The sequence below is a fragment of the Trachemys scripta genome, chromosome 5, assembly GCF_013100865.1.
Source record: "Trachemys scripta elegans isolate TJP31775 chromosome 5, CAS_Tse_1.0, whole genome shotgun sequence".
Lineage (NCBI taxonomy): Eukaryota > Metazoa > Chordata > Testudines > Emydidae > Trachemys > Trachemys scripta.
In genome coordinates, this window is record NC_048302.1 from 30,496,220 (window position 1) to 30,522,907 (window position 26,688).

Sequence of the window (26,688 nt, forward strand, 5' to 3'; positions counted from 1 at the left end):
AGACCCCTTTGCTGAACATTTATTTTACTGTGGAATGACTTTACCAATGTTTGGTGTATAGACTCTTTTCAACCTTGGAGGTTATTGATTTAGATTTTTATTTTCTTCAAAAAGTTGATGGAAAATATTTGTCTGCTAGAGGGGGATCACATGCTTCTGATTTAAAGGTTGAGTGACTTATACCGCCAAAAAAGCAACTGGTCAGCAAATATGTGTCTTTATGGATGTTAAGGCAAGAATGAAGGTAAAATTTTCTAAAGTGACTTGTGAGCCTAACTTCCATTCTGAAAAGGCAGTTAGGCACTTGGGAATATACCGCAAAAAGAAGAACAGGAGTACTTGTGGCACCTTAGAGACTAACAAATTTATTAGAGCATAAGCTTTCGTGGACTACAGCCCACTTCTTCGGATGCATATGCCACAAGTACTCCTGTTCTTCTTTTTGCGGATACAGACTAACACGGCTGTTACTCTGAAACTTGGGAATATACCGTAAGTCTAATTGAAAGTCAGCGTGATTTAGACTCCTACATGCCTACTTCACTTTTGAAAACAGGACTTGGGTGTTTTTGAAAACATTAGCTTGAATTCCTTGCTCAGGCATGGTACTCTAGTGAAGGGCTATGTAGAGGTTGTAACTAGATTTACTTCTCAGAAAGCAATACAAAGTCCCACATAATTTTTCAACTTTCTGGCTCATTCCAATGCATCCTGTGACAGAGAAGTCCTGAATTTGATTCCCAGTCCTGGGGTGACAGAGGCTTGAAAGCTGTGGAGTCAAAATATCCACTCAGGCCCTAGCAGAAAAGAAGTGCCTTGTGTCACTGAACAGCAGTCTGTCCTGGTGCTGTATTGTCAATGGGATGCAAAGAATATCTTGCTTAGTGAGGCGGTGGTAACCACACTGGAGAGAGTGTTAATGTGCGGAACAGGGGTTAAAGTGGAAAAATCCTCAGACTTGAAGTGTTATACAACATGCACATCTCTGCAGACAAGGGAAAAATTAACAAACTCCTTGTTTGCCTATTAAATCATGTCTCATCCTTTTTTAAAAGGAACAATAGCTGTAGCATTGAATTAAACTATCCCCTAATACCTAAAATATAAGTTAATTGAAATCAGCACCAACAGTTGCCTTATTGTATAAGGGACAGAACTGCCCTCCATACAATAAAATTGTAACAGTGTGATAGCATAGCACTACAATAATATAAAGGCTGAGACTAGCTTACTGTTTAAATCCACATACTTATTCAGATTGTCTTGAAAATTGCTGTACTTTCTGGGGCCCAGGGTAGGATTAGAGTCCAAATTTGAGGTCTCAGCACAGGGTTTCTGAGATACAGCCCCTATCTAAAAATACCATGTGATATGAAAATTTTATAATGTGTTTTGCACACATAGGGCTCAAACTATGGCTCTGATCCTCCTCAAACTGATGCTCACCTGCTTTGGGTTAATCATAGCTACTGCATGGATATTTCAAAAATTATTCAAGATAAACGCTGGATTCTCATCCAAAATGTTGAGCCAAATTGAAAAGACAGAGAATGTCAATTGTGCATGAACAGCAGAACTAGGGTATTGATTAGAAAGTAAATACAAAATGATACTGTTTCTACAAAATTTTTAATCCATCGTATACCACATAGTTAGAGAAGAATGATATTCCTGCTACAGAATTCTATAGGCTGATTTACAAGGCTATAGAAAGCAGAGGAGGGCAAAAGTTTTTCATCAAAACATTTTGTTGATGAAAATGGCTTTGAATCACAATACATTTGTGTGGAAAATTTTCATTTTGGTTGAATTTTTCTGGTCTGAAAACTGAAATGTTCAGTAAAATTTTTCAATTACAATCTTTTGTTTTTCTGTTTGGTTTTTGGTTAAACTACTGGGGTTTTGGTATTCCAAAACTAAAACTTTGTATTAAAAATGAGGGTGGGGATTTTTTTGACAAAAATTAGTTCAAAAATTGAAAATATTTGTTTCGTTTTTCCCATAGAAAAATCCCAAAATATAAATTGATCATTTAGGAAAAATCTCACTTTGAAAATTATTTTTATGGATTTTTTTTTTTTAAACAGCTCATTTTCTGTATATTTTTTCATTTGGACTCTCTCTGATTCTACTCCAGTCTTTTCCCATCTCCTCCAGTTTGATCTTCTCTTTTATCATCCTCCTAATATTTATTGCATTCCAAAAAAAAAAAAAAAATCACATAATTGTCATGCAGAAAAAATTTGCAACCATAATACGCTGCCTGTCTGGAAATGTAAGAACTATTATAGAGCAGCATCCCTATGTATCTCTAGAATCCAGCAGAAAGATGGTCTTGTGGTTAAAACACTGGACTAGCACTCAAGAAATGTGGTTTATCTGCTGGCTTTGCTACTAATTTCCTATGTAACCTCAGGTAAGTCACTTCATATTTCTGTGCCTCAGTTCCCCATGGGTAAAATGATGATAATACTTCCTTCCTCTCACTCTTTGTCTGTCTAGTTTATTTGGGCGGTATCCAGAGCCCACTGAAATCAATGGAAGGAGTCTCAAATTCTTCAATGGGCTTTGGAATGTACACTCTTCATGGCACAATAGGGCCCCAACCTAAGTGGAGGCCTCTAGGCACTACCGTGAGAACAAGAAGATTGCTTATATATATATATAAAATACACATGACATGTACTAAATATATTGCAATATAAGTATAATATGTATAGTGTTACAGTACATGCAGTCTTACTGTGTGATAATTGTTTGCGTTGCTGAAGAACATCAGGTCTGGATAACATACCCCATTACTGGAATTAATATGGTAAAATCTATCTTAACAGCTCACCTAAGAGACCAGCAAACAGTAAATGCCTAGTCAAGTGGCCTTTAGTTAAAGGACAAATAAATTGCTACTTTTAAAGTGATCACTTAAAACAGGACCTTGGTGCAAGTTTCACTGTATTAGATATAACTAAATAAGACCCTTTTTAGAAAGAAACTACTTTTTTTTTTTTAAATGTGGCTCTTTCCTTTGCTTACTGCAGTTGGAATTGTTTACTTTCTTCATGTATACTCATGTAAATTGCCATATTGGGGTGTTCAAGCCAATCTCTGATCCACACAAAATCCTGAAAATTCAAACCAACTCCATCATTTTAATTTGCTAACTAGTGCAAAGAGGAAGAAGGGTTTGAAGTAGGACAATGGATTAAACAGGCCTGTCACTGGGGCTATTTTTCTTGAATGCCTTACCTCCTGACTGCCATTCCTTGGCCTTGGTCAGTGAAAATAGCCAGCAGACTAATTTTGTAGTTTATTTGGCAGCAATTGTGATTTAAAAAAAAAAAATATTGGGCCACATTCATCCCTAGCGTAACACCACTGAAGACAGTAGAGTTACATGGAGATGGATTTAGGCTACTGTTCTTATTTGGCATTGTACATTTATAGATCTATAGTTTAAAAAAATCTATTGAGAGAGCAAGCGAGAAATCCCTTCAAAAATGAGAAATGACCCACACAGCTAATTGGAGTGAATTAAGCCTAAATGGAGCCTGAATCCTGGTTCCCACCCCACACAGACATCTCTTCTGAGCTACTCCCACATCTCTGAGATGGACTCTTGTCTTCCTCCCACTTCTGAGTCCTTGATCTTTCTCCCAGGCAGTCTGGCCGGCAGTCGGCCAGCAACAATCAGCTGTGGGCTGAGCTACTGCCTGCTACTGACTCTCACTCTCAGTTCCACCTGGATGGTTTTGGGCTGGGCTGCACAGTCAGATAAGATACAGCTTTGATATGCCTCTGCAGCTAACAGCGTCCCACCTTACTGTGGAGATACTGTGATGTCCTTAGTATTTTACAGTTAGAACTCTCATGCCTCCAAGCCATTCTGTAGCTCACTTTAGTATAACTCATCACAAGAAAAGAACTTAGTAAACGTTGCTTCTGGGGCGCTCATGGTGAGTGTTGATGTATGGCTGAGATTTTGAACACAGTTGCCGGAAGTTAAGCTTTGTCTACACTAGTACTTTTGTCAGTAAAACTGTTGTTGGTACAGGGGCTGACAAAAAACACCCCCTGACTGACAAAAGTTTCACCAACAAAAACACTGCTGTGGACAGTGGTATGTTGGTAGAAGATGCTCTCCTGCCAACATAGCTACTGCCACTTGTTGTGAATGGTGGTTTAATTATGGCAGCAGTGGGAGAGCTCTCTCCCATCGCCATAGAGCAGCTACATGGGAGACCTTACAGCAGCGCAGCTGCAGTGTTACACCTGTGGCACTGCAAGATCTGAGACTCATAAGTCCTTAGATTTTAGCCCATGAAAGCTTATGCTCAAATAAATTTGTTAGTCTCTAAGGTGCCACAAGTACTCCTCGTTTTTTTTTTTGTTTTTTTTTTTGTTTTTTTGTTTTTTTTGAAGAACCACTGAAGTCACTGGAAGCTGCAGGGAGCTCATTTTGAAAATCAGGCCACTTATTTAGTTTCCCCACTATGGATGTAGGAACCTAAATTTAGGCACTCATTTTGTTAAATCTTAGTCTAGACGGTATGGCATGCCAGTGAAAAGGAAGGCTCAGGGGAAGGGGGGGAGTTAAGCTATGGTCATCAATACATTTAATGAAAAAGCAGCAGAAAACACACACACACACACACACACACACACACACACACACACCATTTGTCAGTGTTTCAGCACATTCTAAAATTAGGGCTGCTAAGAGCCATTCACTAGACAATCCAGCTCTGGGAGACAAGCTCCTTTAAATCTATGCCATAGAGAAGACTGTATATATGTTTCTGTCACTTTTTATCAAGAATCATGGATTATTCTGAGAACCTTCTAATAATCACCAGGTAAATCACCAAGTCACAGAGTGTTTGACGTGCTCTGGAGCAGAGCCCCGACGTGACGGCTGGTTGGTCTGCTAAGCCAGCTGGCATGCTCTTCACTGTGTTGTGGGGGCGGGGAACCCAGAGCTTAATGTCTTCAAAGCAAGCCAGATGGGGGTGACAGACAACATGGATTTTGATCAAACAATCTAGAAGTCATGGATTTTGTTATATTTGTCAGAGCCTGTGACAAAAATACAGCCAGGCTCATTAGAGGATTACTTTCAAATCAGTTTTCCCATTACACTTGCACCCAGTTTAAACTGCTTCATCAGGCTCCATTTGACTCATTGTCTTCATCATTTTTCATGACTGGTTTATTTTGGAAACAGTGTGAGGAAGCAATGGCTGTTGACTTGGGAGAAGCACTGTTACAGTTTAGATTTCTCAGTGAATTATTTTTGCAATCTAAGGGCTGAGAAACTGCCATGGGGCTGGAAAACTGCAGCTGGGAGGTAGAAGATGGGGGAGAAGATTATTTTTTGTTTTGTTTTAAATATTTTAAACATATGCATTCATCATGGCTCCAAACAAGGTGGGAGTTTACAGCTGGAAGGGTAGGACAAAGGGGGGAAATATTTTTATTATTAATAATATTTATTAAATAACTTGTAACAGGAAACTGCAGCTGGGGGAGGGAGCGAAGGGAACGCAATATTTTTCAGATCACATGCAATCTCTTGCGTGCACATAGTAAGTAAGGGAACTTACCTGAGTCAACATCAAAATGGGCAAAGACCTCATTTAAAATACAAAGTAACTTTTATTAGGTTCCTTCAGTCCCTCATCTAGTAAACTTAACATGGGTCTAGAAGAAAGCCCTCTTGAGTTCTATTCCTGACTCTGATACTGAATTGCTATCTGGCCTCTGTTCTTTGTGTCTCTTTTCTTCCCTCTGAAAAATGGGGATAATGAACCAAATTCATCCCTGGTTTAAATGGGTGCAACGCCCATGGAGTATCTGGGTAAAATTAAGCAGTGACTTAAACAATGGTGTAACCTTTATATTGGGAACAAACTGATTGCAAAAGAGAAATGGTAAAGAAACATAATTTGCACTAATATAGTAGTCAGTGAATGTGTGAATATGTACTATTTTACGAACACTGTCTCAAAAATGTTTCATGTTTTATAGCTATAACGGGTTGGATCATCAAAAACAGGGGAAAGTGCTGACCACTTCTACTATTTACTTATGAGAAAACTATGCTTATTCTGCTGTAAGGCCTGATTTTTTTCAGCCATTGTCCCTGGAGAACTCTAAATGACTTCAAAGGAGTTATGTACATATAAGGGCTGCAAGAGCCGCACAAAAAAAATGTGAAATCTTTTCTGGGGGCAAAAATGGCTTAATAGCTGCATCTCGGAGCAACAAATAATTTACTGTGCATGCTCAGTATGAGTTACAGGACCTGTTTATGATTTTTTTATTTTGTGAAAGTTTATTCATCCTCACCTGTAAGCAGAAATTTTGGGAGGAAGAGCATCACTACTGCCAGCGAACAGCATAGGAAATTGCAGGGAGAGATTTTTAAAAGACTTTAGCTCCCACTGTCTAATGACTTGAAAACCTGCGTGCTTCTGAAAATCTTACCATGTCCTTTAACGGCCTAAACAGGAGCAGAACTCTTCTAAAGACCCGGTCCCAGCTGTGTGTGGTGTACACTTCTGCAAATTTGGCCCTAAACCCATTACTCTGTTTCTTTCTCTCTCTCTCCTATTTTTTTTTTTTTTTTAGCCACACTCATTTTTCCCCATCCCCTGCAGTAATCTTCTCTTTGGAAAAGTTAACAATCTCATTTAGAAGCTAAGCAGCCTCTTTGGACAACAAGCCCATACTGAAGTCCATGAGAGGTTTGTTACTGATTTCAATGAAAGTGAGAGCAGGCCCCAAATGGACCTGATATCAAAATATTTATAACAGGATACCAACATCCTAGGCTTCAGTTGAGGAAAGTACTTGGGCACATACCTAACTCAGAGCACATGAATATTCCCACTGAAGTAAGTGGGACTATGGTCATGCTTAAAGTTAGGCAGATGCTTAACTTTACTCTTGCTAAATTAGGGCCCTCATTATTAGTTTCAGCGTTTGCATTCTGGTCCCATTCACATTAGTATTTTGTAGAGTTGTGGCAAACAGTTTGCCAGAGATAAAAATGTTTGGGTTCACTGTGGTTATAATCTGTCATTTGCAGGGTCGTCTTTCTTGCCAGACTTAATGATCCCTTTCGGTTTATGATTAAGAGTAAACCTTAAAAACACTTATGTAGGGCACTTGAGACAGACAGGAAGGAAGAGGGAAATATCTGGGTTATTTTGCTCTGCCAAATATTTGTGGTGAAACATATTGTGAAAGTAAACTGTAATCAGGGTGAACGTATCCGAAATTCTTCAAGTATCAGAAATTTACCTTAATTTCCCACCTTTTTATGTTTATTTTTTGGAGGGAAATCAAGTAAAAGCAGTATGATATTTTACTGAATAAAGGCTGAGTTTTTTCACTTTACAAACACAAAGACTCCAATGAAGGCAATGGGAAGACTTGTGTGAATAAGGTAAGTGGTATTAGGTCCCCCATGTTCGATATGATGACACATAGTAATCAAGAGTAGTAGGACATACTGTCATCATGACAGCACAGAAGTGTGTTATGCAACGAGAGTCTGATGAGCAACTACAAATTCATGTTTTATCTCTTCTGCTCTTGCCGTGTATTCTAAGCATTTCAGTATCCACCATGAGAATGGATCACCTTATTAGAAACAGTGGATCATCTTGACCAAAATTCACCCCTGTGCAAAGATGGTAGATGGGCCTTCTGCAGGCCCAAAACGCCACTTAAGTTCTCAAAATAGGCCTTGTGCCATCACTCCATACAGGTATTAAAATTAATAGGCTTCATTCTAATTATTTTGCTCACAACTCCACATTTCAATGCTTTCCCTGTAAACACCCCCCACACACACACCCTCAAGCACACACATACAATATACCAAATACTGAAAGGTGACCAGAAAAGGCATTGAAGATAGTACACAGGGAAAGAGAGGAAATCAAAACCAGAAATTTGGCCTCAGCCGCTGTTGTTCATACCATTCTCACAGACTCAACTAAATCTGATTTAGAGAGCCCTTCCTCAGCCATTACCGCTGCTACTGCTATAGCCATGGTCATTGGGAGACACTTCTCTGAAGAAAAGTATGGTACCAATGCTTCAGCAAGGCCAAAATTAAAACTCATGTTTCAGATACTTGTATATGTACCAGTGCTTCTGCAGATCTCATTAGGTGTCAATTGTTTTAGATAGGATGGATCCAGAAGGGATCTCCTTGCAGCTCTGCTCACAACATCCCTGCATCCGAATCCAATTTTTCACTGAAAATGTTAAATCATTTTAGGGAAAGCAGATTAAGGGTTAATTTTGAGGCCTGTTAGGTGCAAGTGTGCCAGATGAATGGTGTCTCATTCAGCAGTTCTCTTTCATGGCATCATTTGAATGTTGCCCTGGTGGCTCCCAAATTATATATATATATATAACCCAAAGAGCCAAATTCTGACTTCCCTGCAGGGCAACTAAGGAAGAAAGAAGTTGCTTGGAGTCCCTCCAATTCCCCCTTGCCTGACCCAGGAAGCAGATACAATTTAGCTACTTGCTCTCCCTGCCTGAAATTCACCCCTGTGCGGAGGGGACCAAGAGCTTAAGCAGGATTAGAATAGTGCATAGTTTTTGTGTCAGCTCTGTACACGGGGTGAATTTCACTCATGGTCCACACAAAGGAACACACAGAACTGTTTCCAGCCCTGGGAAGCCAGAAGGAGTATCTGGGTAGTGTGAGATTGTGTCCATGGTCAACTTCCCCTGTGCATCAGATGTGAAGAAGTGCTGAGAGTGTGCCTCTACAGGTGAGCCTCAGCATGCCTGGAAGCATTATGCCTGCTTCTGCCTTGTAACTACAACTATCATGCAAGAGAGGGCACCTACTTCTCCTTGTTTTCCCCCCTCCCTGTAATGCAATTAGGGCTTCTTAAACCTTAAAAGAGGCCAAATGTCAGGGGTGAAATCCTGGCCCCATTGAAGTCAATGGCAAAATTCCCATTGACTTCAATGTGGCCAGGGTTTCACCCCCCATTTCTATATCTACCCACACACTTTAGAAGTGTTAGGACAGCATTATCTTACACTGTCTCCCTGTTTATTTCAATGGGAATGTTATGAGTAACTGCTTCAGTTCAGACAACAGCCTGAATGACTTAGTGGATACCCCAGTGTCCAATGGTATCTAAACTATTTTGACCTCTCTCTAGTACATGCCTGTTTAGAATAATAAAGGATTTTCTTAATGACAATCCCTGTTACACAGACAATCTGCAGCTCATTTGCTATTCCCTTTTCACTCTATTTTTAATGGGCCCTTAAAACATATTTCCCCTTAAAATTACAACATCCTTCTCAGCCCTTTTTGTTCATAGGACTTGTGTGCTCATAAACAGTTTGAGCATTCCCTTCACACCTGCAATGCACATGTCTGCCTCTGTTAAAGACTTTCCTATCTAGCCCTCACTGATAACTAATGAGAACAGTGTTTATACAAAGGCACTGGTCCTTTTCACTGTAATATCATAAAAGCATTATTTTTAAAGCAAACATGTTGCAAGTAGAGATGGGCCTGAGCTGCAAAGTTTGGATACAGATAAAAAGTTTCTCACTGTTAATGGGAATCTCTAGTTTTGAATTATGGTGTGCAAATTCCTATTTAGCGGTATTCAGTAAAGCAATTAATGTAAATTTCAAAATAAGATTTTCTACTTACAAGTTGCCTTTCACATGAGTCTCTACAAGCACATTACAAATATTAATTAAGCCTTACAACATCTCTGCAAAGTTAAAAGTGATTATATCCATCTTACAGAGGAGTAAACTGAGACAAAGGAAGATTTCCTGATGTACTAAAGTTTCATAGCAAAACAGAGCTGAGTGGGAAAAAGAACCCAGGTGCCTTATTTACAGATTCCTTCTTTAACCACCAAAAACTGTCTGCCCCTCAGCATTCCAGTTTGTTTCTCCTATTTTTGAATTGTAATCCAGTGATCAAGAAACCTTATATTGTTCTATATTTATTATGTTGTCTTTTAATTTAGGATTGTATATTTTATTTTAAAGTGTGAAACAGGTTTAGGTATATAACATTTAGGTTTCCTTCATATACAGCCTCTGCCAATTAAATTCTGACCTGCAACACCTGTGCAGCAATTTAAGGGTTTATTCCCGGCTTTGCTACTGACATGTGGAGGATGCTATCTAGACCAACAATTTCAAATGTGGGTGCCTGTTAGACACTTAGGTGGATTTAGGCAACCAAATCAGTAGTTGAGAGTTTTACATATCCACAGCTGAAACCATAATAATGCTTTCTCCTATGTGGCACCTTTTATGCATTTGAGCAACTCAAATGTTTACAGTTCTTATGGTCCCTGGGTCTAGCAAGCGCTCTTCTCCCCCAACCCTTTGTGCACTCCGTGCAAGGGCCAAGTCAATCACATGCCTTAGGGAAGCACAGGGCCTTGTGACTCATACATGTAAACTGCCTCAAAATTGGGAGGGGGGTAGCAGGGAGGAGAAGCAGGCTCTGCCGTGGCTCTATCCACACACCAGGTGACAGAACTGGCTGGGAGCACCTGGGAATCAGCCTCTACAAATCCAAGGTTCTCTGCAGTATTTTCTTGAGTTGCTCTGGGGCAATGTGACGCAGCCATGAATAGGGAAGGATCTAAATGCCAGTATCTAGTCCTCATAAATTTACTTTCACAACATCCCTGGGAACAAACTAAGTACAGATGGGGAAACTGAGGGTCAACAAGATTAAGGCTCTCCCCAATCTGCATAATGGGAATAATGGGAGTTACCCCTCTCACAGGCATTTGGGAGGCTTAATTAGCTTGTGTCGGCAAAGTGTTGTGGGAGACTCAAAAGGAAGAAAATTTCCATGTAAGTATTATAACAGAGCAACACGAAGACAAGCATAAAACTTTTGTAGGGGATTCTGGAAAAAAGTATTCTGAAAATGCTTCCCATTTAATGCAGTTTGGTATCCTAAAGACAAAAGGGTTGTTTTTCAGAGGCATCTTGCTCTTATAATTATCCCTGGCTGGGATGGTTCAGCAGTGGGGAGCTGAATAATAGACAGTCTTTTGTTTAGTTTCCTCACTCTGGGAATGTTTGTGCCACCCTTACTCATGCGGAGTTGTATCTTACCTCTCAGACAGCCCCCGCCCCTCCGAAATGGATGGAAATACTCAGGGAATAAGATGCTGCACCAGCATGAGTATGGGTATTGGAATCTGGCCCTCGGAAAGGCACTCAAATACCACAGTAATTGATGGCCATGATATAAGAACCTAAATCAAACAGAACCAAATAAGATTAGTGTCAGGAATATTTCCTCAGGCACCTTCAATTCAAGCACTGGTATAAGGGCTTGGAAATATTTATTTTTGTGCAGAAAGCTTGATTTTTCTGGTTAGACAATTCAGCATAGCACAAAACATTGCTCAATAAATAAGTTATAATACAAATATTTGTTTGGTCACCTATCATTTTAAGAATGAGAACCAAAAGACTAAAGTTCAGTTGCAATTTGTTGCAGCTGCTGTGGCAAGGACCCCCTTGGAAATGTAATTTCAAGAGGATTCTTCTTGTTAAAAAGCCATTTCCTTGTGAAGGGGGTTCTGGAAGATAGCAATAGGGAGAGAAAAAAAAAACGCAAGCACAGAAATTTACAAGCATTCCTGAAGAGCGTTTTGAAAGCACTGTATTAATTTAAACAATTGCAGATACATTTTTACCAAGTTAAACAGTTTAACCCTTCCACTAAAACGTTATATAAAAAGTGGATTTTTAAACATAAATTTTGACAGAACTTTGGCCTCAGTGAACAGATTGTCTTTAACAAGATGCACATGATGTTGTGTACACCATCAGGCTCTGCTCTGGAGTTTGTTGGGAGAGAGAATAGCAGTCCACCTTTTTTCCTGGCCCCTTCCAGAGACATCAGGATCTGCTGTTTCCATACAGATACAACTCCCATGTGTTGCCCAGTCCTGACTCCCTGACAGGAGCTAGCTGAGTTATTTTATGGTGAATAATATTCTTTGAGTCATTCATAAACTGATCCTGATTGCTACTAATTCATTTGTTAATCGTAAGTATTCATCCAGTAGTCTTTATGAACAATTTCAGCTCCATTAGCTGATCACAAATGGTTTACTTCACTCTTTGTGCCATGTGCCTGGTTACTTAAAGCACATGGTATCGTTCCTGCGCCTGACTGGGTGATAAACTGAAGAGAAAGAATGACAAAACAATACGAGAGAGACAAGATGGGCGAGGTAATATCTTTTATTGGACCAACTTCTGTTGGTGAGAGAGACAAGCTTTCAAGTTTACACAGACCTGAAGAAGAGCTCTGTGTAAGCTTGAAAGCTTGTCTCTCTCAGCAACAGAAGTTGGTCCAATAAAAAAAAATATTAGCTCTCACCATGTCTCTCTAATATCCTGGGACCCACACAGCTTCACCAACACTGCATACCACTCCAATATGGCTTTTCAGATTGTCTGTGCTAAAATGTGGAAATGTCTAGGATTCCAGAATAATTGCTACCTCTACTTAGTGGCATCCACATATTCACAAATATGTAATATGACCTCATGTACAGCAGTACAATGAAGTTGGTCTGTTTATTTCTGAATGACCTTGTTTAATATTAACTCTCTACTAATACCACCTTCTTTCTCCCGCAAGAGGCCTGCCTCCCATGTATGTCACCCTATAACCATGCCCCAGATACATAACTGAGGTGAATGTATTCTCTGACCCCAGACAGAGACCTCTTCCACTGGTGAAGGACACAGCTCCCATGTGGGCTACCTCCTTTGCAATGCACAATTTACTCTTCCCTCCCTAAGTCACTTCAGTGTGCTCCTTTCCATCCACGAGACAAGTATCCTTCCTTGCAGATCCCCCTATCCAAGAGCCAACTCTCTCCTAACCCCATGAGCTATCATCTCCCCTGTGAGAGATGGATGGGGCACCGTCTCTTCATCAGATTTCTTCCAGTGAAGGAAATACATGTGAATGACCTTCCAGAATCTAGCCCCTTTGCCCCATTGGAAAGAAGGCAGAATCCTCTATCTGATCATTTACACTTCCACTAGAAGGAGAACCAGTAGGAAAGTAAACTCAGTCCTGTCCTCAGAGCCACTCCCCCTGAGGAAGCCAGGACTGACACCCGATTCTCTCCAGCTGATCCTACTCTCTCAGGAAGAGTAGCAGTTTGTAGGGAGGTGGATGAGGAGGGAACAGCAGATTCACCAAGCCTGATTCTACCGAATAAGAAGAGAGGAAAGTTGATGATCTTGGCTCAACATTTACTCCATGGAGCCTTTCCCCCACATGAAGAGATGCGGGAGGGAAACTAGCTTTTCTAAGAACATGCCTTTCACCACTCTGCCAAGAGAAAATGAGAGAGTCTCATTTCCCTAGCTCCATAATGAAGAGCAGCTGGATAGAAACTGGCATGTTCTCCCCAATCTTCAACCCAGAAGAGGAGAAGCCAAGTAGCAGATGATATTTGTGCAGTCCGTCTACCACTACTGGAACAGAGGCTTGTAAGACAGCTTCATTTAGCCTGACCTGCAGCCTCTTCTGAAGGAGAAATTGAGGGAAAAGATCTCCTAAACTCATCTTTGCTTCTCTGTTGTAAAAGAAACAATGTTTTTTAATCACCAATCTGTAAATATTTTTGGACTGAGCTCAGATAACAAAACAGAACAAATAAAAGAACCCCAACATATTCTACATGAATACATATGAGATAAGAAAACTATGAGAGAAAGCAGCCAGAGCAGACCTGCTGCTCTACAAAAGCATCTGAATTATTTAGGAGCCTAAGCCTCATTTTCAGAGGTGACTTAGCACTTATTTAGGAGCTTAAGCCTCACTGACAATCATTTGAAAATGGGACTTTGGCTTCTAAGTCACTTAGGAACTTTTGAAAATGTTTCCATTGCAGCTATCCAAACTGTACCCATCTAGCTTTGACATACGGGTTCAGACTAGTTGTGTTATGCAGATTTTTCTCATTCTCTTCCTAAGATTAATTGTTTTACAACCCATGTAGTTTTAGGCTCTTTGGGAATTTCATTAAACTGAACAGAATGGGGGGAACCTTCAAAGTCTAACATGATGTAATAAAAGAAGGGTGTCTGGAGACTACCCTGCTCAGAATTCCTCTTCTAAAAGAGCATCATCTAAGGAATCTTTTCCCATAAGGTTTGTGACTTCCAGGTCTGTGGTCCTAATGATATACAGGAAACATCATGGATGAATATGAGGTTTTAGGGATGTAAGCTAGCTACTGCAGTGCAGAGTATATACACACACCATTGCTTGTATTCTTTATCATTCATTTAAAAATATCCCTACGTTAAAAAAAAAGTCAAAATTTCAGTTCGGCAGTCACAAGTCCTGCAGACCACTGGCTCATTCAATGGAAACTATAAAATGCATAGATCTGAAGCCTATTCTTTCATTCACTGGACTAATGGGTCTACTTTTAAAAGCATACACAGCCTGGTTAACACTTACATTATGTGGAGAGAATGAGGCAGAGTTCCTGTGGAGTTGAGCAACACCTCATACCCTGAGCATTTACAGAACAGTCCACCTTTGTCATTGCTAAAATGTATTAAAAGTTGTACTATTTGCACTACATATGTGCAAAGAGCAGTTTTCAAAGATTCATAACTGTCATATGAACACTATCATATCAAAGACTGTAAGCAAGTCCCATGGGACTGAAGCAAGTGGTTAAGTGATTTTTTGACAAAGGGCTTAAAAATGTTATCTTCCTTTCCTCCAGTCTTTACTCATAGAAAGTCCAAAGCAGTTAAATGAGGAAGCCTTTTATTTTCATTAATGACATTAGCTATGATCGTTTCAGAATCAATGACTCCTGTGTCTATATACCCAAAGGAACTAATAAATCATAGATGGGTATGGGGCCTGCCACAAAAACAACGATTATTGTGAGAACCATAATTATGATGGGAAAAAAAGAGAAAGCACTGTTGATTTGTATTTCGGCCATTTGGTATAATTGTAAATGTCCATTTATGTCTCCTTCCCCAAGGCAGAATGTAATGACACATTATATATTTGTAACATGAATTTTTATAGCTAGTTCTAGAGCTGTGTGAAATTTTCTCTATGAAGTTGAAAAACTGAAATTCCACTGTTTTCAAGTTTCATTTTGAAATTGAAAACTGCCCTGTTTTCATGAAATTTAAGGGGAAAATGGTTCTTCATTTGCAGCAAAGATAACATTTAGGGCTGTCAAGAAATTAAAAAAAATTAATTGTGATTAATTGCTCTGTTAATAATAGAATACCATTTATTTAAATATTTTTGGATGTTTTCTACATTTTCAAATATAGTAATTTCAATTACAACACAGAATACAAAATGTATAGTGCTCACTTTATATTTTTTATTACAAATATTTGCATTGTAAAAAAAACAAATGAACATTGAACTTACAAATGTAGAATTATGTACAAAAAACAATCGCATTCAAAAATAAAACTATATAAAACTTTAGAACTGATAAGTCCACTCACTCCTACTTCAGCCAGTCGCTCAGACAAACAAGTTTGGTTACAATTTGCAGGAGATAATGGTGCCCATGTCTTGTTTACAATGTCACCTGAAAGTGAGAATAGGTGTTCGCATGGCACCATTGTAGCTGATATATACCTGCTAGATGCACTAATGATTCATATGTCCCTTCATGCTTCAGCCACCATTCCAGAAGACGTGTCCATGCCGATGACGGGTTCTGCTCGATAATGATCCAAAGCAGAGTGGACCGACGCATGTTCATTTTTGTCAGATGCCACCAGCAGAAGGTTGATTTTCTTTTTTGGTGGTTTGGGTTCTGTAGTTTCCACATCAGAGTGTTTCTCTTTTAAGACATCTGAAAGCATTCGCCACACTCTGTCCCTCTCAGATTTTGGAAGGCACTTCAAATTCTTAAACCTTGGGTCAAGTGCTGTATCTATCCTTAGAAATCTCACATTGCTACCTTCTTTGCATTTTGTCAAATCTGCTGCGAAAGTGTTCTTAAAATGAACATGTGCTGGGTCATTATCCGAGACTGCTATAACATGAGTATATGGCAGAATGCAGGGAAAACAGAACAGGAGACTACAATTCTCCCCCAAGGAGTTCAGTCACAAATGTAATTTATTTATGGAACCATGTCCTCTGGAATAGTGGCTGAAGCATGAAGGGACATATGAATGTTTAGCATATCTGGCACATAAATACCTTGCAACGCCAGCTACAAAAATGCCATGTGAACACCCGTTCTCACTTTCAGATGACATTGTAAATAAGAAGCAGTCAGCAGTATCTCCTGTAAATGTAAACAAACTTGTTTGTTTTAGCAATTGGCTGAACAAGAAGTAGGACTGAGTGGACTTGTGGGCTCTAAAGTTTCAGATCATTTTGTTTTTTAGTGCAGTTAGGTAACAAAAAAAATCTACATTTGTAAGTTATACTTTCACGATAAAGAGATTGCACTACAGTACTTGTATGAGGTGAATTGAAAAATACTATTCATTTTATCTTTTTTACAGTGCAAATATTTGTAATAAAAATATAAAGTGAGCACTGTATACTTTGTATTCTGTGTTGTAATAGAAATCAATATATTTGAAAATTTAGAAAAACATCCAAAAATATTTAATAAATTTCAATTGGTATTCAATTGTTTAACAGTGCAATTAATTGCGATAAATTTTTTAATTGCAGTTAATTTTTTTGAGATAATCCCATAAGTAAACTGTGATTAATCGACAGCCCTAATTAAATTTCATTCAAAGCAGGTGTCATTGAGGAAAATTAAGCCCCTTTTTGATCAAGGATTGATCTGCAATGAAGACACGAACATTCGTGTTTTCACTGTAAAAATTAAAGGAGAATTTTGCAGACAAAACATCACCTGGAACAAAATTATGAAAGTTTTCCTTCGAAGGACTTTGGCAGTTGTGTGGGACTCTCCATGTCATTGGAGTCACAGCTCAGGGAAGCTGGTTTCAATCTAAGGGTGCCAAAGGCACAATCTAGCCCTTAAAAAAATTTCAAAGGACCCCCTGAGGCTCTTCTAAGATTAACAGCCTAAATGTACACAGGACTTTACTTTCTTTGATAGTTCCTTTAATGCTTAAGGATCCTTAGACAATTTACAATCTTTACACATCTGACACTTCTGCCATGGGCATGATGCACACTATTAAGCATGGAAAACATCAACCAAATGGCACACGTACTGTGGGGATGAGGAAAGTTTGATGAAGGTCACTAGGGCAAAGCTTACTTATAAAAAGTGCCCTGGGATCTGGCCACAGATCTTTAATGTCTACACAGAGGAGGCCAGGCCTCTGTTTTTAAAATAAAAATCTTTTGAATAAAACCTTAATTCTTGATGTGGCAAAGCTTAAAAAATAGTAAAGGGACACATGAAAAAACAAACTCGGGAACTGGTTTCAAGGGGCCCTATTGGGCAGAATTAAATACCTACTGTATTATATGTCCTGGGATACGTAGTTGTAAGGCAGTCAGTAATAAGACCCAGAATGCTTAATCAACTAACAGAATATGATAGAGATGTAGCATGCTATCAACAGATACAAATGCTCAGTTTTATCTAAAATTAAAACTGTACATCATTTGCACATACAAAGCTTCAGCTTACTGAGCTCGGGTAGGTGCTAAAAAAATATTTTCAGAGGGAAAAAAATGTTATCAAACTCTTTCTCACCATTTGTCTGTGTAGTCTATTGAGACTGTTAGATCTTCAGAAGAGGAATAGTCCTTTGATATGTGTTTATGCAGCTTCTAGCACAGTGACACTCCAATCTCAGCTGAAGGCCTCTAGATGCTACTGTTATATGAACAGTCAAATTAGAATAAATAAATATAATACTATTTTACAGGAGTTCTTCCTCCAAATTAAGATGTTAACTAAAAATTAAAGGGGGCTCAAAGTGAGACATAGAAAGGAAATAATTCCTGCCCAGTTCTCCAATAGAGAAAGAAGAGTTTCCTCGGCCACTTAACAAGATTGCTAACAGTCAGCCAGTAAGTGTCCAGATTCCAGACAACTAAAGATGAGGGCAAAGAATAGTTTCTTTGGTGGCCTTTATGGATGCTAGCAATTCTGGTTACTTACATACAATTATCATGGCTGGATATAGTGCTGGGTATTGCAGTTAAATTATTCTTGATCCTGTGGTTAAATAATTGGTGCTGTCTTGGTTGTTAGCAATTTAAGATACTGTGGTTACATTTTTGGTGTCTTTGGTACCTTTTATTGCTGTGTTCTCAGGATACTGTGGTCAATTACTGAATCTCATGCTGTTTTACTTTCCTGCTACTAAGAAATCTCATCCTAGCATTTTCTAGGATGTCACAGTTCATGCTGGTAATTATGTCCAGTTGAGAAACACTATTATGTAAATGAGCTGGTGAATGTTAGAGCTGTACAAAGCTCTGCCATTTTGGATTCAGCTCAGATAAAGCTTATAGTCAAAACACACACACAAAAACCAAAACCAAAACAAAAAAAACCCCATCTGAACTCAAAGGTTTGCTGGTTTCAACGTCTTATGTTCTCCACTTTCCTCACTCTGTTTCTCCCTTAACTAGCCTTTTTTTACCCACTCAATTTCTCACTTGCTCTTTCCTCTAACTTCTTAACCCCTCGTTCTTTTCTCTCGCCCAACTGAAAGCTATTGCTCACTCCCTCAACAACTCCCACCACCACCACGAAAGGGTAGGCCCATTGAGGAGCGGAGATCCAGTTCAGTTACTCAGCATCTGCTCTTTTGGCCAGCTGCAGTGGGAGAAGGGACCTGTAGCTGGGGTTAGGGAAAAGTGTGTGTGGGGAGTACTAGGACCCATGCACTAGTAAAGGAAAGTAGTTGCAGATAGTAGGTGGATAGAGCACAGCAGAGAGGATGGAGTCAGAAAACGGGAGGGACCTATACCTACAGTGGAACTCGGAAAGGCTGAAGCACAGAGAGTGGAGAGTCTCTAGGGAAGAGGGGTAAATGCAAATTGCAGTGAAGTGAGGTACGGAGACAGCATACAAATAGTCTCACTGAAGTCAAGGGAATCTTCATTACTTTCAACCAGGAGTAAGAATTTTGCCCATAAAAGTGATCATTTCAGAACAGTGGGGGACAGCATGGGAAAGCTTGCCCTGCAATTGTGTAAACTATACACGATACGCGGCTAGAAAAATTCAATTCGCAGTGCTGCTAATGTGGCATTTTTCATTAACCTTAAATTTTTTTTAAAAGATTATAACTCCATAAACTTTCTCTCAAGAAGCCAGAATGGTAGCTGTTCCTAGAATTCACACGTCTAAACCAAAATTAAAAAGAATAGTGAGTGGAGGTGATGACATGTCACCAGGCCCTCTTAGAATAGCACATTCTTACACTATTCCTGCTCACTTGATTCAGGAAAAGCAGCCATTGATTTCACTGAGCCTCACGGAGCAGCAACTAACCTAGGGCCTGATTCTGCTGCCTTTCCTTGTGGGATTACTCATGTGAGTCAGTAACACAGAATCAGGCCCTTACTGAGTAAATGGAGGTGCATATGGCCCCATATGTCTATATATTTTCCCTAGTGCGACTGCTTGTACATTTTGCACTTTTGTGAAAGTGGATAAACAACCATAAAATGAGAAGAGGAATGAAAGGACAGCCAAAATCCAAATAATTTAGCAATTCTATGATCTCTCACTCTCTGTAATTTAAAAACTGCTAAATTATGTTATAGCTATTTTTAAAGAAATAATGCTCATTGTATAGGCATAATTGTGTTCAAGAATTATTCAAAAATCATATTCCTCCTGATTGCCCCGTATGCGTATGCCTACACTGGAATAAAAGACCTGAGGCATACCCATGGCTGGCCCGGGTCAGCTGACTTCAGCTCTGAGGGCTTCGCCTTGCAGGATAAAAATTGCTGTGGGGTCTCAGGCCGGAGGCCGGGCTCTGGGATTCTCCTCACTTATGGGGTCCAGAGCTGAAGATCCAAGCCAAGCCTGAACATCTACACCGCAATTTTACAGCCCCGCAGGCCAAGCCCTATGAGCCCGAGTCAGCAGACCCAGGCCAGCCACAGGTATTTAATTGCTGCGTAGATATAATCTCAGACCAGATTCTGCTTGCCTTACTCATACGAATATTCCCATTGGCTTCAATAGGAGCTTTGCCTGAGAAAGAAAGGGATGATCTTGCGCTTCTAAGTGAAAGCATTATTAAGTGTCAATTGCTAGAGGAAACATATCAATATTCCAGAGAAATCATGGACTATTAACACATTCATTTCTTTAAATTGATTAAATTAGAGTCAATCCTAATCTTGATGACGCAGATCATCATAGGATGTAAATAAATGTAAGAAATGCTCCAAAGGCATACTGGTCTAACCAAAAAAAGAAACACACACACACACACCCCAACAACTAATTGTTGGCTATCGTTCTCTTGTTCAGAGTGAACCAAATTCTTTGCTGGAAGTGTTCTCTTCACTTCAGTTGAGCTCTGCCAGTTTACACAAGCAAATAATTGAGCCCATACTCCATAGCTGTCATAATACCAAAACCTAAATTTTATTAGTTTCTTTGCACTTTATGCCCTAATTATTAGAAAAGCCATTTTCTATTTCTACATAAAATAGAAGTCTCAACATTTTAATACCAAGGAAATAATAGGTACTGCTATTTTTATCACACTATCAGTCCCGCTATGGAAAAAACATTAGCGAGAAAAATGTAGGAAGCGCTGCTCTTTTAACAAACATATCAAGTTCCCACTACAGTGTCCAATTGTCTAAACAAATCAAGGAAGAGTACTAATTTAATAAAGCTCTATTTTAAGAAATTATTAAAATGTCATGTTTTAATTGTTTTGTGATATACTATACCACTGTTTAGAAATTCAGCAGCTTACCCACTCAAACCATAAATGTCAACAAAAAAAATGAACTATCATCACAAGATTTGTTGTTGTTTTTTTACTGAAGTGTTGTGTTAATTATCTTCAAGAACGAGAGAAAGAAATAATGTCTAAGAATTACTGGTTGTAAATCTCAGCAATTTTCATGGCTATCCAACCCCACACCTAACGATGTAGCCACAAATGAGGATGAAGCTTCATTAATGAGAAAATATAATGAATACATTACCCTCTCAACAGGAGCCGGTCCTGTATTCCTTGCTCAGGATAAACAGCCATTGATTCTAATGGGAGTTTTTCCTGAGTAAAGAGTGCAGGAATGGGGCTCCTGGAGCTAAATCTTGTTTGCCTTTCTCAGCCACGGAATCCATTGAAATATTGACACTAGTCACATGAGTAAATTGAGCAAGATTTTGGCTGAAGAGATATATTTGTAGTGCAAATTATATGAAAACAGGACATGTAAACTAAGTGGCATCTTCTTTCCCACTAAGGACATTTATAATTATATAAAGGTGTCTCAGTGTGCTTTGCAGTAGGGCATCACTAATTCGTGCTAGTGACTGAGAGCCATTATATATGAACGAACAGTTCAAATTAGCAAATAAGGGCCCAGTCCTGCAAATCTTACTCTGAGCAGTTCCACTGACTTCACTGGGACTAGATGAATAGTATCAACATGTCTTTAGCGCTAAAGACATCTTATCCTGAATAAGGGTGGCCATATTAATACCAAATAGCCAGATCCTGTCTTCCATACTCTTGTTGTATAGTACATTACTGTGGGAGCAGCAGCACAGAAACTAAGGGACTGCTCAGAGAGCAAGATATTATGGGGTGCGAGAATGAGTGGCAAAATCTGCCTCTTGGTGATTAAACACAGTGAAGAAAGCAAGGAGAATGAATAATAAAAATGTACAGTGCTCCTTTATTTTGTCAACGGTGAGTTATAATAAGTTATACTCTATTGTTTCCTAGTAAATGTAAAAGTAGTACAAGAATGCAATAATCCTAGTAATATGAGACTTTGCTACAGCACCTGCTATTAAACTTTTGCTCAGAGGTAAGGAATTCTATGTGAATTATAAAACAATTGTGGTGTCTGAGAAGGGAAACTACAGAGATTCAAAAATCATGTAATTAGCTTAAAATAAAACCCTAATCACAAATTGCTAGTTTTGCATGCACTCATAACAAAATAGCTACATCCAATTATTAGGGAGCTGCTGTGAAATAATTCAGTGAATTCAATGAATCACTTGAATTTGCAGCTTCTTCCTTGCTTTAAACAAAGATGTGAACAGGACAGGGACCCTTCAGGCACTCAGTATGTTTCCTCTCCAGTGCTGAATGTTGGCAGCTCCCTTGCCGCAACACTGTCTGTTGCTTATGAAAAGCAGCTGTATCTGGAGGTGCTACTAGTGTCTGATCGTATGAAAACCAATATTTTCCAAAGCAAAATAATGCATGCTCTATCTATACCATTTTTACAATCACTACAATGTGCCATTCAAGTGGAGACCTAAAAGACAATAGAGGGCTGATGACTTAAAATGCTACTTTATCATTTGCCATCCAGGAAACACAAATGCAGAAATGTTTCAGTCAGATTTGAGTGTATCCAAAGCAGGAGGAGGAAGGAGTTGTTGTTCACAGCCAAATCGGGTTCCCATCCTACTTTTGTAACTGTAACTCCTTTTTATTTCAGCTCAACTTTGCCCTCCCCATCCTGAGAGCTGTCATTCTGTCCCCAGCATAGCATGGCCATGACCAAAGAAAACATCTGCAAACGTTGTGGGGTGTCCCAGAGTGAAATATGCAAATCTTTTCCTACCTCACCCTAAGCACATAACTATGCACAAGAATTTTGCTAAAATATTGGATTAAAAAGCCTTCTGACCCTCATTAGTACACTTTCATGCAAGATTATTTCTCCTGCTCAATCTCCTACTTGTGATTTTTATGAAGGGTTTCATTTTATCACTAGCAACATCGTTTTCTCTTTAAGCATCATCTGTTCAAACTTGACTTACTAAAATAAATAGCAAGCAACTACATCCTCTTTTCATTATTTATTAATTATTATTATTATTAATGGTTTTATTTCCAGCTGTCTTTATGAGCAATTCCAGCAGAGAAATGCTCAAGGCAATCATTTAAGCTTACTGACTCCTTGAGTCAATTTCTGATACTTAAGAAAAATAAAAAAGTTTAAAACCTTATAAATCCCCCTCTTACATCTATTCTAAAAACAATGTTGTCTTTGACAGTCTTGGAGAAGTGAATTCATTTCATTTTGGAAGGAAAGCTCTATCAAGAAGAGAGGGACTACAAATCTGACTTTTTTTAAAAAATAATAAAGTTGAATGTTAGACCTATGTGAAGTAGAGAGGGAGAGAGATCACACAAAAATAATCATTTACACATTAGTGAGAGAAAGAGAGAGATGTGTCCTACCTCTCCTTGCCGATGATGGTGCTTTGGAGGTTTTCCCATCTGCCCTAGGATTTTGCCCTTCTTACTGCTCCCAAGTGCCAGTCCCTGGTGGATGCCTGCAGATCTGTTGGTTGCCTGCGTTGGAGCCTCCCCCATCAGGGTGGACTTGATGGAGTTCACCTTGGAGCTGGAGCTGTCTAGCTGGGAGCTCTCCACCATCAGGATCACGGCTAGTAAGAGGAGACAGCAGGAGCACTTATTCCACATCAGCAGCATCATCTCCCCTCCCCACCAAAAAAGGATTTAAAAAACAGCAGAGGGATAAAAGAAAAAAAATTCTCCCAAAGTTTGTTAACAAAACAACTCAATAGATTTCAATGCCACACGCTCAGGAAACCGCTGTCCTGGGAGAGACAGGAAAAAGAATCCCCTAAAAAAAAAAGTACAGTCTATAGGAAATGAGTAACACTCAGATCAAGTGAAGTGACGGCTTTTTCCTCCAGATTCTTGAGAAGTTCAGAAAATTTTTTAGTGACTGGAAGCAATAAACTATGAGGCAATTGCACCCAGGAAAGCTTCCCACCAGTGGAGTCTCCCCGCAGGTTTGCTCAAACTTCAGACGAAGAGTCAGTTACTTATTTCCCCCCACTCCTCCTCTCTTGCTACACAAGTCAGCAGGGAGAAAACTCAAACCAGATCCAATCCAAGTAGCACCGTCAAGGGCTGGGATTAGTTTTGTTTCTCTCTCCCTCCTTTTTATTCCCCTCCCGTCTTCTTTTTCTTTCTTTTGCCTCAGCCTCTGTAGAGAGTGTTTGTGAAAAGGACACGTTCTCCTCCTACAGACTAGCTGGTGCTGGGGTGAGGGGCTCCAGGCATCCGGCAGACAAGCAGACAGGGTGAGTCCTGGGGACTGAAGCCCTGGAGTCGGGATCACACAGGCAGAAACAGACAGACATCTAGACAAACTCACTGACAAAGTCCTTAGCACAGATCTCTACACACACTCACTGTTCTCTGACAGTCTCTCACTTTGCTCTCGTCTCCCACTGCCCCCTTTACTTTTTATAGCTTTCCACAATGGATTTCTCTTTCCTCCGCCCCCAGTTCAGAGTGACAAGGAGTGAAACTGACTCTCTTCTCATCCTCCCCTTGCACCCTGCACCCACCTTCCCAACAGCAGATCTTTCTTCCCATTTTGGCTGGGAGACAGGAGAAGTATCCCGTCTTTAGGAACACAGCAGGCTGTATCTGTCTGTGTCCCCCTGAGCAACCAGCACACTCCTGAACACATGTACATACACAGTGTTTCAGGGGTCAGCACACTCAAGGACACATATCCCTTTTCACTGGACTATCTGTAAGGCTAAGCTTTTGGCACTAAGGCATGGTGTTCAGAATAAATCAGAAATTTCAATAAAGCCCATGATGAGTTTGTGCTGCGGTGGTGGCTCTCCCCTGCAGGTTTGGGCCCAGCTCCATAGGCAGTGGAGACAGGTGAGGGGGGCAAAAGGCCATGCCCCTGACTTTTAAAAACCTGGACAGGAACAAATATGCTGCAGCGTGGCCCAATCAGCCCACCTGCCCCCAGGTTCTGCTCTGAGTCATGCTGTGTGTAACATGTTGGCCAGGTCCCGCTCTGCACTCTGCAGTAGAACTCAACTTCCAGCTGCTGAAACTGCAGCGGTAGCTCCTCTTGGCATCAGGGACTGGCCAGGTCTGGATTACAGGGTGGACCAGTCACTTGAGGTCTTGTTCTTGCTGGTAAGGAGCTGTAGGGAAGATGGGACAGGGCTCCAGCAGGGTCATGCTGGTGGGAGAGGCTCCCTCAAGGGCTCTGGGAGGGTCACTGGGTGACCTTGCTGTGACTTCCCCTCCCCCCCCCCATCTGTGCTGTGAAATTTACTAAAAAAATTGTAGCCTGAATTATCTGGGATGCGAGTAAAAGTTGGATCCTGCCAGCAAATGCTGCATTCTGCTAGATCTTGCCAATGTTTATACCCAGGCGCACAAAATTCCACTGTCTAAATAAAAAATGTCCAATCATTAGCAGTGTGCAGAAAAATTCCACAATGAGACATCTCGGCACTAGCTCCACAAAAAACATGGATCCAGGATATGAATCCTTCTGTATCCTGCCAATTTTTGTGCCCAAGCCTCTAAATTCCATTATCCAAATAAAGAACACATCCAACTACTATCAGTGCACCAAAAAATTCCTGAACACAGCACATCTCAGTGCTGCAGTGCCACAAACTTCTGGATCTGGGACATGGATTCTGGTAATTTGGGCATGCTGGTTCCCCAAATCCCACCACCTAAGAACCCATCCAACTGCTACCAGTGTGCTAAAAAATTTGAGAGTATGGCACATCTCTGCATTGCAGCACTGCAAACAACTGGAGACAGGCAATGGAACTGGGGACTTGGGTGCAAAAATCAGCAGGATCTGGCAGGATTTGTCTAGATCCGGCTTTTACCTTTTTCCTATTAACTGAAAGGGACTCACTGCAAAAGACTCACCATCTGTACTGCTGTGGAGTAGTTACAAACCCTTGATTCCTTAGTGAGTGTGTGTATGTATAGTGAATGGCAGGAGGGAAGAGAACAGTTTTTCTTGTAAGTTGCTTATTTACACACTTAAGTGTAAGCAATAACATTTTGGGAGGTGAGGAGTTCAGTAACTGGGTTTTCACGTGTTCTTTTCCTTCCACCGGGCTACTCATCTGAAAGAGAATCAATCATTTCCACTTCTTATAGCCCTTTACATGGGTAGGGGAGAGGAATAAATGAAATTTCATTTCCCTTCTCCCTGTTAAATCAGCAGTTGTGTGAGAGGAAATCACTAAGGCATGCAAGGAGGAGGGAGGGCAGAGAGAGGAAAGCCCCCCGAACCAGCATCCTTTATTCTTGTAATTCTGTGAGCTCTCTTGCCTGGCTGTGAAGCTGTGGCTAGATCCTTTTGAAGGAGATAAGGAGCTGTGTCTCCAGCAATGACCTCATGTGAAACAAAGCCTTGTACAGGCTTTTAAAAGAACACAGAGGGCTGTTTTTGCCAACGTGTCCCAATTTTAGGCTTTGCGGTAATCTAGAAGGAGCTCCTGGTAATGGGGAAGTGAACCTATAAAAACTTCAACTCAAGCCTTTGATATTTTTTTAAACCCAATTTTACATGGAGAAATTTTTTTTAAATCTTTTTTCTTATCCAAAGAGGTTATCAGCTTCAGTACTCATTTTTAGTATAGATGGATTTAAAATTAGTTTCATTTC

At 40.0% G+C, this 26,688-nt stretch overlaps 1 protein-coding gene across 1 annotated transcript in view; it reads right to left on the bottom strand.

Moving 5' to 3' along the window:
• Positions 1–24,444, bottom strand: part of DKK2 (dickkopf WNT signaling pathway inhibitor 2) — a 57,948-nt gene extending 33,504 nt beyond the window's left edge. The window contains exon 1 of the mRNA XM_034772807.1: positions 23,443–24,444. Coding sequence (XP_034628698.1) covers positions 23,443–23,700 — 258 coding nt within the window. The 5' untranslated portion in view covers positions 23,701–24,444. The remainder of the gene's footprint in view (positions 1–23,442) is intronic.
• Positions 24,445–26,688: the final 2,244 nt, after the last annotated feature.